General features: G+C 42.1%; 1 protein-coding gene across 1 annotated transcript; it reads right to left on the bottom strand.

Annotated features, from left to right (window-relative positions):
* Window positions 1-2,294: 2,294 nt before the first annotated feature.
* Window positions 2,295-12,649, bottom strand: LOC115799282 (hydroperoxide isomerase ALOXE3-like). The gene is made up of 14 exons (XM_030756364.1): window positions 12,503-12,649; window positions 12,126-12,324; window positions 11,851-11,932; window positions 11,605-11,727; window positions 11,398-11,501; window positions 9,286-9,452; window positions 9,016-9,159; window positions 8,595-8,798; window positions 8,303-8,389; window positions 8,052-8,221; window positions 4,495-4,616; window positions 4,282-4,382; window positions 2,585-2,755; window positions 2,295-2,474 (listed from the first exon to the last, which is right to left on the bottom strand). The coding sequence occupies exons 1-14, from the start codon at window positions 12,647-12,649 to the stop codon at window positions 2,295-2,297; spliced, it is 2,001 nt and encodes a 666-aa protein (XP_030612224.1).
* Between the last annotated feature and the right edge of the window lie 3,642 nt (window positions 12,650-16,291).

The following is a 16,291-nucleotide window of genomic DNA, read 5'->3' as shown; positions in this document are numbered from 1 at the left end:
GGATGGATGGATGCATGGATGGATGGATTGTCCACAGAATATAAGAACTCTGTAGCTTGTTGAGAATATTTAGGGTGGATCTATATGTGATCCTGTTTGATAAGAACCACCAACATTGAAGGTTTACAGCCTGTCACAGCATCAGAAGGCTGTCAGAGGAGCACAGTAATTCTCTCATATTAAATCTTAGAACTGTCATAAACACTGTGTTTTCTTCAGCATCAGTAGTCACTCCTCCTCAGGCCCCTCCTCTCATAGTTTCTTCAGCAACAGTATGTCTGTGTAGATTCTCAGTTATCCAGGTCATAGTAGTCTCTGGAGCTTGAAAAAGGAGACTGGACTTCTTTTTGTTTCTTGAAGACGTTTCACCTCTCATCCGAAAGGCTTCTTCAGTTCTCAACCAAATGGTGGAGAGACCCAGGTATTTAAACCCCTGTGGGCGTAGTCCCCTGGAGGTGGTTATGACCCTCTATTGATCATGTGCTTGAACACATGTGCCCAGGTGTGAAGGGGGCGTGGGTCATATTTAATCAGTGGTTTCAGTTGAAACCAACTTAGGACTCCGCTCCATTGTTTCTTGTGGCCTATTGAGGTCACTGGAACAAAGGTGTGAATGGGGGTTGAGACGTCTGGGAAGGGAGCTCAGGACAGCACTGTAAGCGGGGGAAAGTTGGTGACGTAATCCACCTCCTCTGTTCAATGATGGTTGTTCACAGTGGACATAGATGGCTTCTTTCACTCCTCTTTCAAACCATCTGTTTTCCCTGTCCAAAATGTGGACATTGGCATCCTCAAAAGAGTGCCCTTTTTCCTTCAGATGCAGATGTACTGCTGAATCTTGTCCTGTCGAGGTGGCTCTTCTATGTTGTGCCATTCGTTTGTGAAGAGGCTGTTTGGTTTCACCAATGTAGAGGTCCGAGCACTCTTCACTGCACTGAACAGCAGACACTACATCGCTGATCTTGTGTTTGGCGGGTTTGTCCTTGGGATGAACCAGTTTTTGTCTTAGGGTGTGACTTGGTTTGAAGTATACTGAGATGTCATGCTTGGAGAAAATTCTTCTGAGTTTCTCTGACAAGCCTGACACATATGGGATGACAATGTTGTTCCTCTTGTCCTTCCTATTCTCTGTAGTTTGTGTTTGGCCTTCATTCCTGTGCATCTTAGCTGATTTGATGAAGGCCCAGTTGGGGTAACCGCATGTTTTGAGGGCTTTCTTAATGTGTGTGTGTTCCTTATGCTTCCCTTCTGCCTTAGAGGGAACACTTTCCGCACGGTGTTGTAGGGTCCTGATCACCCCAAGTTTGTGTTCCAGAGGGTGGTGGGAGTCAAAGAGGAGATACTGGTCTGTGTGTGTGGGCTTCCGGTAAACTTCAATGTTGAGGCTTCCATCTTCCTCGATAAGCACCGCACAGTCCAGGAATGGTAACTTGTTATCTCTGGTGTCCTCCCTGGTAAAACGTATGTATTTATCCACTGAGTTGATGTGACGAGTGAAGGCTTCTACTTCTTGGGTTTTGATTTTGACCCAGGTGTCATCTACATATCTGTACCAGTGGCTAGGTGCCTTCCCTTTGAAAGAACCAAGAGCTTTACTTTCCACTTCCTCCATGTAAAGGTTGGCTACAATGGGAGACACTGGGGAGCCCATGGCACATCCATGCTTCTGTCTGTAGAATCCATCATTGTATTTATAATATGTTGTGGTAAGGCAGAGATCTAAAAGCAACAGGTGAGCCTGTGATTTTTCTGTGTTGTGTTTTTAAAACTTATCTTTATGTGTAGATGAGAATTTTGTATAACAGTGGGATATTTTCCATCCACCCATCTTTTTTCTATGCTGACACAGAAAAAAACCCAAACAAAAGTCCTTTAGGTCTGTTTTTAATAGTTTTCCTGATCACTCATAAAAAGCAGATTTAAGATTATGATGTAAAAAGTAAAGCTGTATGTATAAAATCAGTTATAAATCAGAGACCCTCTCTCCTCTGTTCTCTGAATATGAAACACATTGCAATAGTAGCAAAGAAAAAAGGAATATAGATTCATTTCCATGATGAGACCAAAGAAAAAAGTCCAGATGAAAGAAAACCTCATTCATCAAACTTCTTACAGCTGTAGCTTCACATCTGTTTTCCTGTTCATGGTGTTCACTGATAAGCTCAGAAACAGATTGTGGATTATAATAATAAACAAAGGCTAAATCAATACAATTAGTTATAAATTAGGGCAAACATTTTTCCCTTTGCACTTTTTTTTTTGTTATTATGAGGCTGAAGGATGAATATCAATATTCAAATTGACACACTGTTTTCAATCACCTCAGGATCAAAGTATGTATATGGCAAGTCCAGTTTCTTGTTTCTGTCTTTGATGTCTGCACTCAGCTTTTTGAGGTTTTCTTGAAACTTGAGTATTTCCTGCAGAGGAACCTCCTCAGTGAAATGCATCTCTGGGTACTGGCCAAGAAGGACCTGATGAGATCAATATAACAGTATGAGTTGAGATGGATCATTTTGACTTTCTGATCCACACTGTACAATCTGAACATGTACCTTCCATTAACTCTATGCAGTTCACTTACACGATCAGAGGACTGCGTGCTGAGTAACCACGTGATGGCCATGGCATGAACTGTTGTGTTAACATCAGGGAATGTGTCCAACATTGTTTTCTCATTTGCTGCCCCCTTTTCTGTTGGTGGGGGAAGCTGCAGGGAAGTGGGATTGTTGGGCATCCAGGCACCAAAATCATACTGCATTAAAGACATTAACAGGTAAAAAAAACTGTCATGTTCTGAGTTTGTGACCCTTTGTTTCTTTGTTAAAGGACTTTTGTAGTTATTTGGCCTTCATGATCACTGTGTCATTTTGTTACATCCTCTTATTTATTCTCAGTTAAGTTCCCAGATGCTTTAAACTTTAGGTCTCCCAGTGTTTCCCCCCTCAGTGTCCCTCCCTTTTGTGTGAAGTGCTGTGTGTTTCTTCTCTTATTGTGCCTCCTTTCCGATGTTGTGTCTACTTTGTTGTCTGTGTGGTTTGTTGCATTTGTCTTCTCACATCCTGTTTTATTTTGCCATGTGCCTTTATTTTGATTTACTTCCTTGAGTCTTATTAATGTCATTTTGTTGACCTGTTCTGCCACAGCTGTTTGCACTCTCCCCTCGTTCCCTTTGTGTATTTATTGTCTCAGTCTCTCCCTTGTCAGTTGTCATCCCTGCTGTTGTTGTAGTGTTTTTGCTCCTGTGTTCCTCGTGTTCCTTAGTTTTCCCCCAGGTTAGTTTTTTTAGTTTTGTTACTCTCCTTTTGGCTGATTTTAGTCATCAGCCAAAATAAAGGCTCTTTGTTGTACGTCGACTGCCTGCCTCTGAGTCCTGCATTTGGGTCCTCTCCTTCCACACACACCCCACACGGTCAGCTTCATGCATCATGATAAAAACACTCATTTAGTTCACAAAATCAACCCAAGTTAATAACATTCCAGTTATTTCAGCTCCAGTAACATGATCTGTGTGGCCAGGTGTGACAAAAAAATCAGCATCCAGGCATCCATGTAAAGAGGATACTGAAGGCATCCTCAATTTGAGAGACTCATAAGCAATACCACAGCTAGCTACTAAAGACAGGTTCAATAATTTCATATTCAAGGAGCACTCAGATGAGGACATTTGGAGGCTTGTTACTGAGACCTGATTCCCGCCTGTTAGAACTCCAGACATGGTATTATGTTGGACATCATATTACACAGACTCTCAGAGGGCGTGTAGTCAAATGCAAAGGATGCTCTGCTTCTTGTTAGCCGTCATCTGCTTTAGAGACTGTGCAGGAACTCTGGGAAATGACGGGAAGTGGCTGCACTGCCAAAGTTTAACAGCTCACAGAACAGGTTAGTTCCACGGTGGGAACATACCAATTTGCTGGGATCTTAGTAATTTAAATAAAGGCATATTACACCATTGATACATTTATCTGGATCAAAGTGTGGGCTGGGAACATTTAAGTGGATAATTTATGGGATGCTAGAGAGCCCAGCTGGAGCCACAGCCATTATGGTTGATATTCTGATTGATTAATGCAGAAACATTAACATTCTGCACACGTCATCAAAACCTGAATGTACCACAGATTCTTCAGAATAAGCCTTTTATCATGTTACTGTTGACAAGGTATGTTGACAATATTGTCAAAAATCATATTAAGAGAACATATAACAGCATTGTGTTGGCTGTTAATGGGGTTGTATACACTCCCTGACAAAGCTGAGTAAATTAGAAGGCTTCACCTGTCCAGCGTTGACAGCTGTGTGCTGAGCAGAGCAGGTGAAGATGACCATGGTGACAAATTTGACCATCTCATCCACAGTGCTGAATTTCTGTGGAATTCCTGATGATCATGAAGCAGGAATCAACACAGTCAGAGAGTGAATTAATGCTGCTTTGTGGTAACATACTTCCATACTATCATCATGAAGTTTGAAACTTTATTCAAAGCTCACCTGTGCTTTCTTGTGAAAGGAATCCATGCTCAAAAATTTCCTGAATCCAGTTCTGGAGTTCAGTGTCCTGCTGCACCTCATCATCAGTCTTGTAGTAGTGGCGCAGCACATTGGAGACAAAGCTGTGATAAATGGAGACACATTCAGCCAAGCACATCCCTGGCTGCATTGCAGGTTGTTAAATGCATTATTAAAAACATGTGCTATGTATAATGTGTTGTTATGAAATATGTTAAATGGTTAAAACTTCTTTCCACAATTTCCACAAAATTTGAATATTTGTTTTTGTTCTTGTTTGTTTAGGGTTTGTTACGGAACCCCTCAAGAGACATGGGGGGAAAAAAAGCTGAGAGGAGAGGGGGCGGGGGAGTGCTGTGTGTGTTTGTGTTGAATGAGTGAAGCGGTGACGGCGTGAGAGCGAGACAGTCAGCCGGGTTCATTCATTCATGCCTGTACAGTTTTGCTGTATCAAGATTAATGCAGAAGCACATGTCCTAATATCAAAAACTTTTGCGAGAGCTTCTTTTTTTTCTCCCATGTTTTTTTCCCGTGTCCCTTGCAGGGTTCTGTATGTTTTTTTTGTTTCTCAAAACCCATGTTTTATTCACAATTAAACATGGAAAACTTATCAACTGTGAGAAAATACACCATTGTAAGAAAAATATTAGCTCATACTAAAACTTATGGCAGGCCCATGTTTATCACTGTGAATCATCCTTGCTTCTTTTAACAATACTTGTTAAACATCTGAGGAGACCAGCTGCTTGACTTCTGGGAAAGGAATGTTGTCCAGTTCTTGTCTGATGGAGGATTAAACTTTCACTCCTAGATCTTTGTTATATTTTTTTTTGTGTGTTACGATATGTAAAATGTTTTCAGTTGGTGAAAGGTCTGGAGTGTAGGCAGAGCAGTTCAGCGCCTGGATTCTTCTACAATGAAGCCATGCTGTTGTTGATAGATAGAGCATACGGTTTAGCATTGTCTTACTGAAATGTGGAAGCCCTTTCCTGAAAAGTTGCTCTAAAATCTGCATATACCTTTCAGAACTGATAGTACCATTCCAGCTGTGCAAACTGCCACACTTATGCTCCTCCATGAATCGACACCTTATCATGGTGGAGGGGTTTGTGTGTCCCAGTGATCCCATGAGCTATGCTGTCCCATGTCAATTTGGTCCTGGGTGAGGGGCCAGACAAACAGTGGTCTGTGGAACTTGGTCCGTATAGCTGGCATAATTTGGACTCCTTTCCTCTGGGTGTTGGACTCTGTCAGGGCTGCCCTTTGTCACTGATCCTGTTCATAATTTTTATGGACAGAATTCTAGGCGTAGCCAGGTGGCGGAAGGCTTCTTCCTTGATGCCCTCAGAGACTTTTCTTTGCTCTTTACGGATGATACGGTCCCTTTGGTTTTATCAGGTGGTGGCCTCCAGCTCGCAGTGAAACATTTTTCAGCTCACTGTGAGGTGGCTTGCATGAGAATCAGCACCTCTAAGTCTGAGACCATGGTCCTCAGCCAGAAAAGGGTGGAGTGCCCTCTCCAGCTCAGGGATGGGTTCCTGCCTCAGGTGGAGGAGTTCAAGTATCTCGGGGTCTTGTTGACGAGTGAAGGAGAGAAGGAAGGGGGAGATCAACAGATGAATCGGGGCTGCGTCTACAGTGATGCAGACATTGCACCAGTCTTTCCTGTTGAAGAGGGAGCTTAGTGTAAAAGCGAAGCTGTCGATTTACCGGTTGAGCTATGTTTCTACCCTCACCTACGGTCATGAGCTTTGGGTTGTGACCGAAAGAATAAGATTGCGAATACAAGTGGCAGAAATTAGTTTCCTCCAAAGGGTGGCTGGCCTCTCCCTTAGAGATAGGGTGAGGAGTGCGTCCATTCGGGAGGGGCTCAGAGTAGAGCCGCTGCTCCTCCACATCAAAAGGAGCCAGTTCAGGTGGCTTAGACATCTGACTAGGATACCTCCTGGGCACCTCTTGGGTGAGGTGTTCCAGACATGTCTTACCAGGAGGAGGCCCCGGGGTAGACCCAGGACACGCTGGAGAGATTATATCTTTCGGCTGGCCTGGGAAGGCCTTGGGGTCCCTCCAGATGAGCTGTTGGAGGTGGCTGTGGAGAGGGAAGTCTGAGCTTCTCTGTTTAGGCTGCTGCCCCCGCGACCTGGCCCCGGATAAACAAAAGAAAATGGATGGATGGATGGATGGATGGATGGATGGATGGATTGATGGATTGATGGATGGATTGATGGATGGATTGATGGATGGATTGATGGATGGATTGATGGATGGATGGGAGGCCATTGGCTATTGGCAGGTTATTTGAAAGTAAGCTGGATATTAATCTCATTCATTGGAGATGAAAGATGGTGTGAGATCATGCTGTACTACTTTATGCTACCTTTTGAGCAAAAAAAGTTTTTCTTGAATGTCCATATGTCAGTGTCTTTTGCGTGTCATTCTTTTAAATGTTCATGATAAACTAAAGTAAAAGTCTAATTATAAACATTATTCTGATTTTTTTTCTTCAAGATTTGCAGATTTGGTGGTTTTGAGAAACACTGAGATAATCCACAATGATGTTGCTGACCAGCTGCCAGTTAACCTAATTAGCTATAAATTGCTCATCTACCTGTGTCTTTTTAGTAGTGTTTATTTCCGTCGTTTGTTGCCCCATCCCACCTTTTTTGAAATGTGCTGTTGCCATCAAATCATGTTTTCTATGTTCTATTGGTAAATGAAATATTCCTCGCCTGAGAGTCAGCTACTGTCCATCGGGAGCGCCACAGGGTCAATATACACGGCCGGGCTGCTATAGCCAAACCTTTGGTCACTCGTGCCAATGCCAAACGTTGGTTTCAATGGTGCAAGGAGCGCAAATCTTGGGCTGTGGACAATGTGAAACATGTATTGTTCTCTGATGAGTCCACCTTTACTGTTTTCCCCACATCCGGGAGAGTTACGGTGTGGAGAAGCCCCAAAGAAGCGTACCACCCAGACTGTTGCATGCCCAGAGTGAAGCATGGGGGTGGATCAGTGATGGTTTGGGCTGCCATATCATGGCATTCCCTTGGCTCAATACTTGTGCTAGATGGACGCGTCACTACCAAGGACTACCGAACCATTCTGGAGGAGCATGTGCATCCAATGGTTCAAACGTTGTATCCTGAAGGCGGTGCCGTGTATCAGGATGACAATGCACCAATACACACAGCAGGACTGGTGAAAGATTGGTTTGATGAACATGAAAGTGAAGTTGAACATCTCCCATGGCCTGCACAGTCACCAGATCTAAATATTATTGAGCCAGTTTGGGGTGTTTTGGCGGGGCGAGTCAGGAAACGTTTTCCTCCACCTGCATCACGTCGTGACCTGGAAACTATCCTGCAAGAAGAATGGCTTAAAATACCTCTGACCACTGTGCAGGACTTGTATATGTCATTCCCAAGACGAATTGATGCTGTATTGGCTGCAAAAGAAGGCCCTACATCATACTAATAAATTATTGTGGTCTAAAACCAGGTGTTTCAGTTTCATTGTCCAACCCCTGTATATGTTAGAACCTGTGGATGATATTCCAAATCTTGAGTCCATCATCTCTGTAGTAGAACCCTGGCACATCTGTCAGCCCACGCTGTGCAATATCGTCTGGGATGCAGAGGGAGCTGTAGGTCAGTGAGGACAATGATTTCTGCAGGATTGTGGTCACACCCTCTCCACCAGAAGCTGTGAACTAGAAAATAATCATCTCACTGAGAGGCAAATACCTGATACTGAAAAATAAACTTTTTTTGTTTCAGTAGTCTTTTTTTACCTTAGCCAGATCTCCATCCTTAGATAATAGAAGGTCCCGAGCTAAGTAATTGATCTGAAGAGTGTAGCGAGTGTGAGGTTTGAGAAGCTGGAGGGAAAATGATTAGTAAAACAATGACTTTTTGATTTGTTGTCTGATGTTTTACAGTCATATATGTAATCCCATGTATAATTATAGTACAATAAAGGGGAAACTAAATAACTCATATCAAAGTTACAAGTCTTGGTGCTTTCTAAAGGGTTTAGCTGTGAGTAATAGTTTAGAAACATAACAGCTCCTCAGCCTCAGTTACCTTGTACAGAGGATGCACCATGGGCAAGTTGTGCAGCAGTGACATTGTAAAGACTTCAGCCAACAGGTGAATGCGCAGCAGGTGAGCACTGAGTTCATACAGGTTGAAATCTGCACTTTTGACAAAGATCTTGGCCAACAACCAGTCGTACTCAGAATCAGTAGGAACAAAGATTGGGTTTTCGTCTCCTGGTTTCTGCTTCAGCTGCAGGAAAAACAACAGTAACAGAGTGAGGTGGAGACAAAGGGTTTACACATTCACATAACAAGCAAAATACCCCTGGTTGAAGTCAGGGAGGAGACGCTTAAAATATATACATGCAAATATATGCATGCATTGTTCTGGGTGGCATTCCTGGTGCAGCCCTGATGTTTAACGATTTAGAAGCTAAGTGTTATTTATATGTGAATTCAGGGTTTACTTGAATGGCAAGTGGCATCAGCTTATCATCAGGGGTTTTCTGGAGAAGAACAAGGGGGGCCATCAAGTACTGCTTCTTTCCATTGATGGTGTTTGCCTGCACTCCATCCAAAAGCTTGTAGTCACACAGGAAGATGTTGCCATTCTGTTTGAATTTCCAAAAAGAATTATAAATGATCTGACTCAGTGCATGCAGTTTTTATGTTATTACTGCAAAGTGAATTTCATGCAATAAATAGGTGGAATTTTTCAGTCAGTGTCATGCAGTTACCTCCATTTCATCTGCTAAACTATGCTGACCGTGGAGAAAGACCATGTCATCATTGACAGGAAAGTTCTCCAGCAGTGAAGTACAGCGTTGGATCAACATAGGATTGACACCATTAAGAAACTGGTAGCCAAAAAATGCATCCTCCTTCCAGTGCTGACAGACATAGTCTGGAAATATAACATCATTTTTAGTTCACTGTGTTTAAAATTTTGAAGTCCACGGTTTCTGAGCCACCTATTGGGCTATATTTGTGTTGGGTTTTTTTTGTTTTGTTATTTTGTTTTTTAGAAATGTATCTCTGCAAATAACACAAAGTCATTCATTCCATCCATTTTACCTACATGAGGGATGTAAAGAAACTTGTAGTAAAGTACTCTACTCCTCTGAGATCCCTCTCCTTTCTCCCTGACATTTTGCTCATTGCGCAGGTTTTGCCACTTATATATATAAAAATAACTACATGATGGGATAACATATCTTTTGACCAGTATGTTTTCAGGCTGTTGAATAATTTAGTTGTACTGTGGTGCAGACACACAGCACTTTCACATGATTTCCTCTTGGTTAACATCACTTGCCCTAAATGGTGACGATTCCCCTTTGATGGTGACCCCTTGAAGAGATCAGCTCTTTGCCTTCAGGTGTGCCAGACATTTAACATAGGAATCACTTGATTTGTGTTTCTGTTGCATTTTAATTGGCAGGGCATACATTTTAAATATTGCTTAATTGTGGGAAACCATGTCACGGTAGGCAGTCTCAGTAGTCGGGCCTCCCAACATACATGCAGTGTCTGGCCTGTTGTTGCAGCCCATTCAGTCCCTGTATAACTGTAGCAATAGCTTGGTCTGTATAGCAGTAATTCATACTCCTTTCCTGTGGGTGTTGGGCTGCCCTTTGTCACCGATTCTGTTCAGAACTTTTATGGACTGAATTTCTAGGTATAGCCAGGTGGTGGAAGGCTTCTGCATTAGTGGCCTCAGAATCTCGTCTCTGCTCTTTGCAGATGATGTGGTCCTGTTGGTTTCATCAGTTACTGGCCTCCAGCTCGCAGTGAAATAGTTTGCAGCAGTGTGTGAAGTGGCTGGCATGTGAATCAGCACCTCCAAGTCTGAGGCCATGGTCCTCAGCCGGAAAAGGGTGGAGTGTCCTCTCCGGCTCAGGGACGAGTTCCTGCCTCAGGTGAAGGAGTTCAAGTATCTTGGGGTCTTGTTCATGAGCAGCAGGAAAAGGGAGATCAACAGACGGATCGGGGTTGCTTCTGCAGTAATGCGGACGCTGCACCGGTCTGTCATGGTGAAGAGGGAGCTGAGTGTAAAAGTGAAGCTGTCGATTTACCGGTCAATCTATGTCCCTACCCTCACCCATGGTCACGAGCTTTGGGTAGTGACCAAAAGAATAAGATTGCAAATACAAGCGACAGAAACGAGCTTCCTCTGAAGGGTGGCTGGCCTCTCCCTTAGAGATAGGGGGAAAAATGCGGCCATTTGGGAGGGGCTCAGAGTAGAGCCGCTGCTCCTCCACATCAAGAAGAGCCAGTTGAGGTGGCTCAGGCATCTGACTAGGATGCCTCTTGGGCATGTCCCACTGAGAGGAGGACCCGGGGTAGACCCAGAACATGCTGGAGAGATTATATCTCTCGGCTGGCCTGGAAACACTTTGGGGTCCCTCTGGATGAGCTGGTAGAGGTGGCTGTGGAGAGGGAAGTCTGGACTTCTCTGCTTAGGCTGCTGCTCCCGTGACCCAGTCCCGGATAAGTGGAAGAGAATTGATGGATGGACGGACAGATGGATGGATGGATGGATGGATGGATGGATGGATGGACGGATGTGGGAAGCCAAACTCATATCTGAGATTAAAATGTGATTTAATGTGCAGCCCTGTGTTGTGATTTGTGTGTTGTCATTTTCTTCTTTTGTCTTTTTTGAAGCTTTTCTTTATTTTTCACATCGACTAAGAAGTCAAGAGAGTATAAGGATCATGCTAAAGAGAATTCCACCTCAGCTAGGAACTAAATGTGCCTCATAGTGTTGTTTTTTTTTGGCAGTAGTTCAATATGTGTTATTGGGAATACACTATAAAGTATACCATATACTTATGATGATTCATTACCTGATGTTTCTGTCCGATGAGCACTTAACAGGTGGCTAATATCCTCGATACAAGTAAAATTTTCCTTACACTCTGCTATTTCTCTCAGTTCCAGCTCTGCCAGCCTGGAAAATAAAGGCACAGCAGCTTTTTCCAGAGACGGCTTAAATTGCTTTAATAGGTACGTGTGTAGATAAATATGTATATGACATGATATGAAAACTTCACCCTTTTGCTGCAGTGTAGGCCATTTCTGTTATCTTAGTCAAAGAGAAGCGGATGTCACAGGGCAGAGACAGAAAACTGTCTGCTTTCATGCAGTGGGGAATTCCTGCTTCATACACATCCCAGCTGGAAAACAAAGAAAGAAACGGAAGGCCAAGGAATCTGTGATTGATCAATAAATTCTTCATGAATTTGTTTGTCTATGAACAAATGTTGAAAGGCCTCAGAGCACACAAATAAATAAATTACCAGTAGACTTTCTGTTGCTGCTGAAGCTCCTGCTGCCGACTGTACTTGTCAAGACTGTCGTTGTCTTCAAAGATTCTGAGAGCTTAAAATAAAATGAGAATAAATAGGATAACATCGCACTGTTTATCTATTTTAATAGTATTTTACAATATGGTTTATGGTATTGGAATAAAGATAATATTTTCTCTTTTTTTTTGGTCAAGTTATCTTTGTGTCATATCTTCTGTTGTTGGTGAAATGCGTGCATGATCTCAGGCGAACACACTTCCACAAACCTGTCCCTTCTCTGAAGCGGTGGACATCGCTGTCAGTGATCCAGTGATAGATGGGAAAGTGGTACGTGTGTCCTTCCGGGGAAGTGACTTCCACCTTGGCAAGATACCAAGAGTCTTGGAAAAACTTTGTCTGTTTGTCTAACTCTATCAGCGTCAGCTTTCCAAGAAAGGCTGGGCAGGATATGGTGAAGTGTGACACCTGGAGCAATGACAGAAACCAGAAAGGCTTTGAAATATTTACAAGAGATCAGCATCACATCTGATAGACAAGAACTGTAATCTTAGTAAACACAACACAGATGCTACATTTAACCTCATCTACACAAAGATGAGGGTGCATGACATAAATGTAGCATGCAGGTGGCTTTCAGACTTACTTTTCCTTTGAAGAAAGGTGACATCCAGCTCCTTGGGAGAAGTGTGCGTTTGCTCTCATCTTTACCAACCAGCTTAATGTAGACGTTGTCAAATGTAGAGGCAAAGGCCAGATCACCAGTGAACACGGTCACTTCATAATCAACCATTTTCACTTTCAAGTATGAAAGAATCCTGATGAGGAGAGAACTGGAATAATCATTCACCTTTACTGGTGTTTCACAATGAAAAGATGGAGAAGTCAGTTCAACTTTGTCTATCATCTATCAGTTTCAAACCAGTTATTGCTGATGAAAATCCATTCAAAAACCATCAGTCTTACCTCTGCTAATGAGACAGTAAAAGAAAGAAGTGCTCCTGAAGGACTCCTCTCCTGATATAACAAATCAGCACTGGCATCTCTTTTTTTGTGCACATTGTGGGCGTGTTCTGAGATGTCAAACCATCAGTGCTGGTGACAAAATTTACACCCGTTTGACCTGAAAGACACTGCATTTAATATTTTGTGCCAGTTTATGTGGTTACCAAGAGCTACTAAGAAAAAAAGTTCTGTTATTTATTACTTGACAGGATAGATCCAGGAAATCTCTAGAAGCTGTGCTGAAATTGCTACACCAGATTTGCTACCAATATCAGTTTGCATTGCTTTTGAAGTAATTCATGCTGCAAAGGTAAAGGTACTGTGCAGTAAACACTGGTAGAGACTTTCTAGGACAGGTGTGATTCCACAGCAGAGTGCAGCAACATGTTCCTATAAATGTTCCTATAAATGAGCAAGTCAGTCACCAGATTTTAGTCTAAATAAGGGTTAAAAAATACCTGTGCAGTACATTTATGATAACATTCTTACAGACTGTTTAACAAATAGCAAGTTATGTTTAACAAAAACAAATTAACATTTATATTTTTTTTAATGTTTTCCACATAGATTTTCACCTCGCACTTTGCCCATTTGTCTGCAAAGGGACAGCTTCAGCTCTGAGATGGTTGGTTGGTTGTTTCCTCTCGTGAAGCGCTAGCTTCAGCTTCAGTTTGTTTCCAAAGGATTTTTGTCTCGTGGCATCTTTGTTTTCTTCAGAGATTCAGTTTGTTTTCAGATGAGAGTTGGTGGATTTTCCAAAGGGACACCGTCAGTCCCACGGAAAATATCAGTCTGAGACCTACTTAATCAACTTGTGTGGTACTGATTGCTGCATGACCCACTTGATCTTTAGAGTCAGTCCAGAGACATTATATACTATGTAGCAGGTTTGCTGCAGACAGAGACTATCCCATAAGCATTGATTGTGTGTACACACACAATCAAAGAAAAAGAAACAAAGTACACTTGATAGGCCTCGAGCTGATGATCCTCACCCAACCAGAGATGCTATGAGGAAACTGTCATTTATCTGTTGTTTGTAAATTCTTTTCACTCACCAAGAACTAGCTTAACTTTGAGGTCACATTAACTGACATCATTTACGTTTGTTTAATTTCATTTTCTTTTTCATTCATTTCTCTTTCTGTAACCACCCTGTCTCAGGCACTCCCCAAACTCAATTAATGACTGTATTCAGATTGTTTTCAAAGGCAAACAGTGTGAATATACAGTATGGGTTAATACAGAATACTATGATAAAGTGAGACAACGCAAAAATAGGTACAAAGTATAATTGAGCTTTACAGCAACTTTGCAGCTTTGTGTGAACAATTTCTTCTAATCAATAAGATCTCACAGATTTCCACCAAGACTGAGTAAACCCAATATCTCTATGTTCTGCAGTGGTTACAAAAGTCCCTGGCACCTCTACCTCCCCTCTATGCCTCTTGTGTAATAAGCAAATTTATTTGCTGTGCGACTGTTGGAAAACTTCAGTTATGAAATAATCAGGTTCATTCAACCAGCTCTTCTTGCAAGAGCAGCAGTTGCTCTCCGCTCAGGCATCAGCGTGTGCACACCGGGCCGGCCCAGCAAGTCACTCTATACACACAAATGCAAACTGCCAAGCCTGAGAGTCAGATAGAAAAAGAAAACAGGCTCTGTGGCTGTGGAAATTCCCATCTCTGGTAAGGCTATGGAAACAGGAACAAATTAAAGGTGGTTTACAGCTCACTAGACCCTCCAACAGGTTCAGTAGTTCACACTCCTGCTAACATTGAGATTAGAACAAAACACCTTCTGAAAGGTCATACAAAGGTTTCCTCTTTACATAGACACATCTCTGTTCATATAACAACATATACAACAATTCATATAAACATGATAATTATAATTAGCACAGCAACTATTTTTCCAACATTTCTCTCTTGTTTATAATATCATGCATATATTGTTTGTTGACAGTCATGGTTCTCCTCTCAGCTTTCCCCACCATGGAGCAGCTCATCTCTTCATTCATAGCTCAGCACATAAAAATCACACAGCTATGCTGATCCAACGTCTTCTAATGCAAAAATGCAACAACACTCATACACTGTCATGAGAGCCATGGACACTGCAATAGAAACCAGAAAAGAAGTTATCAACCCACTCCATTTCCGCTGCCATTACTCCCTCAGTCTAGAAATACCAGAACTCTCTCCTATACAGAGGAGCACCACAGGCCCTCTAAAGCCTTTGTCACAAGATGCTACATAAAAGTACAACAAGCCTTCCCAAACATGGCACACACTCCTCCTTGGCTAGCAGCATAATTTAATCTAATCAAATCTATTCTATTCTATTCTATTCTATTCTATTCTATTCTATTCTATTCTATTCTATTCTATTCTATTCTATTCTATTTTATTTAGCAACATAACTAAGGGGTGGTTCAGGGTCACCTGATCCAGCCCTAACTATAAGCTTGATCATAAAGGAAAGTTTTAAGCCTAATCTTTAAAATAGAGAGGGTGTCTGTCTCCTGAATCCAAGCTGGGAGCTGGTTCCACAGAAGAGGGGCCTGAAAGCTGAAGGCTCTGCCTCCCATTCTACTCTTAAGTATCCGAGGAACCACAAGTAAGCCAGCAGTCTGAGAGAGAAGTGCTCTGTTGGGGTGATATGGTACTATGAGGTCTTTGAGATAAGATGGGGCCTGATTATTCAAGACCTTGTAGGTGAGGAGAAGGATTTTAAATTCTATTCTAGATTTAACAGGGAGCCAATGAAGAGAAGCCAATATGGGAGAAATCTGCTCTCTCTTTCTAGTCCCTGTCAGTACTCTAGCTGCAGCATTTTGGATCAGCTGAAGGCTTTTCAGGGAGCTTTTAGGACAGCCTGATAATAATGAATTACAATAGTCCAGCCTAGAAGTAATAAATGCATGAATGAGCTTTTCAGCATCACTCTGAGAAAGGATGTTTCTAATTTTAGAAATATTGCGCAAATGCAAAAAAGCAGTCCTACATATTTGTTTAATATGTGCATTGAAGGACATATCCTGGTCAAAAATGACTCCAAGATTTCTCACAGTGTTACTGGAGGCCAAAGTTATGCCATCCAGAGTAAGTATCTGGTTCAACACCATGTTTCTAAGATTTGCGGGAATTTCAGTTTTATCTGCATTTAGAAGCAGGAAATTAGAGGTCATCCAGGCCTTAATGTCTTTAAGACATTCCTGCAGTTTAACTAATTGATGTGTGTCATCTGGCTTCATTGATAGGTAAAGCTGAGTATCATCTGCATAACAATGAAAATTGATGCAATGCTTTCTAATAATACTGCCTAAGTGAAGCATGTATAATGTAAACAGAAGTGGTCCTAGCACAGAACCCTGTGGAACTCCATAATTAACCTTAGTGTGTGAAGAAGACTCCACATTTACATGAAC

This window comes from Archocentrus centrarchus, chromosome 2 (genome assembly GCF_007364275.1).
Source record: "Archocentrus centrarchus isolate MPI-CPG fArcCen1 chromosome 2, fArcCen1, whole genome shotgun sequence".
Taxonomy (NCBI): Eukaryota; Metazoa; Chordata; class Actinopteri; order Cichliformes; family Cichlidae; genus Archocentrus; species Archocentrus centrarchus.
Note: the sequence above shows the minus strand (reverse complement) of the source record. Positions and strands in the feature narration are given on the sequence as shown.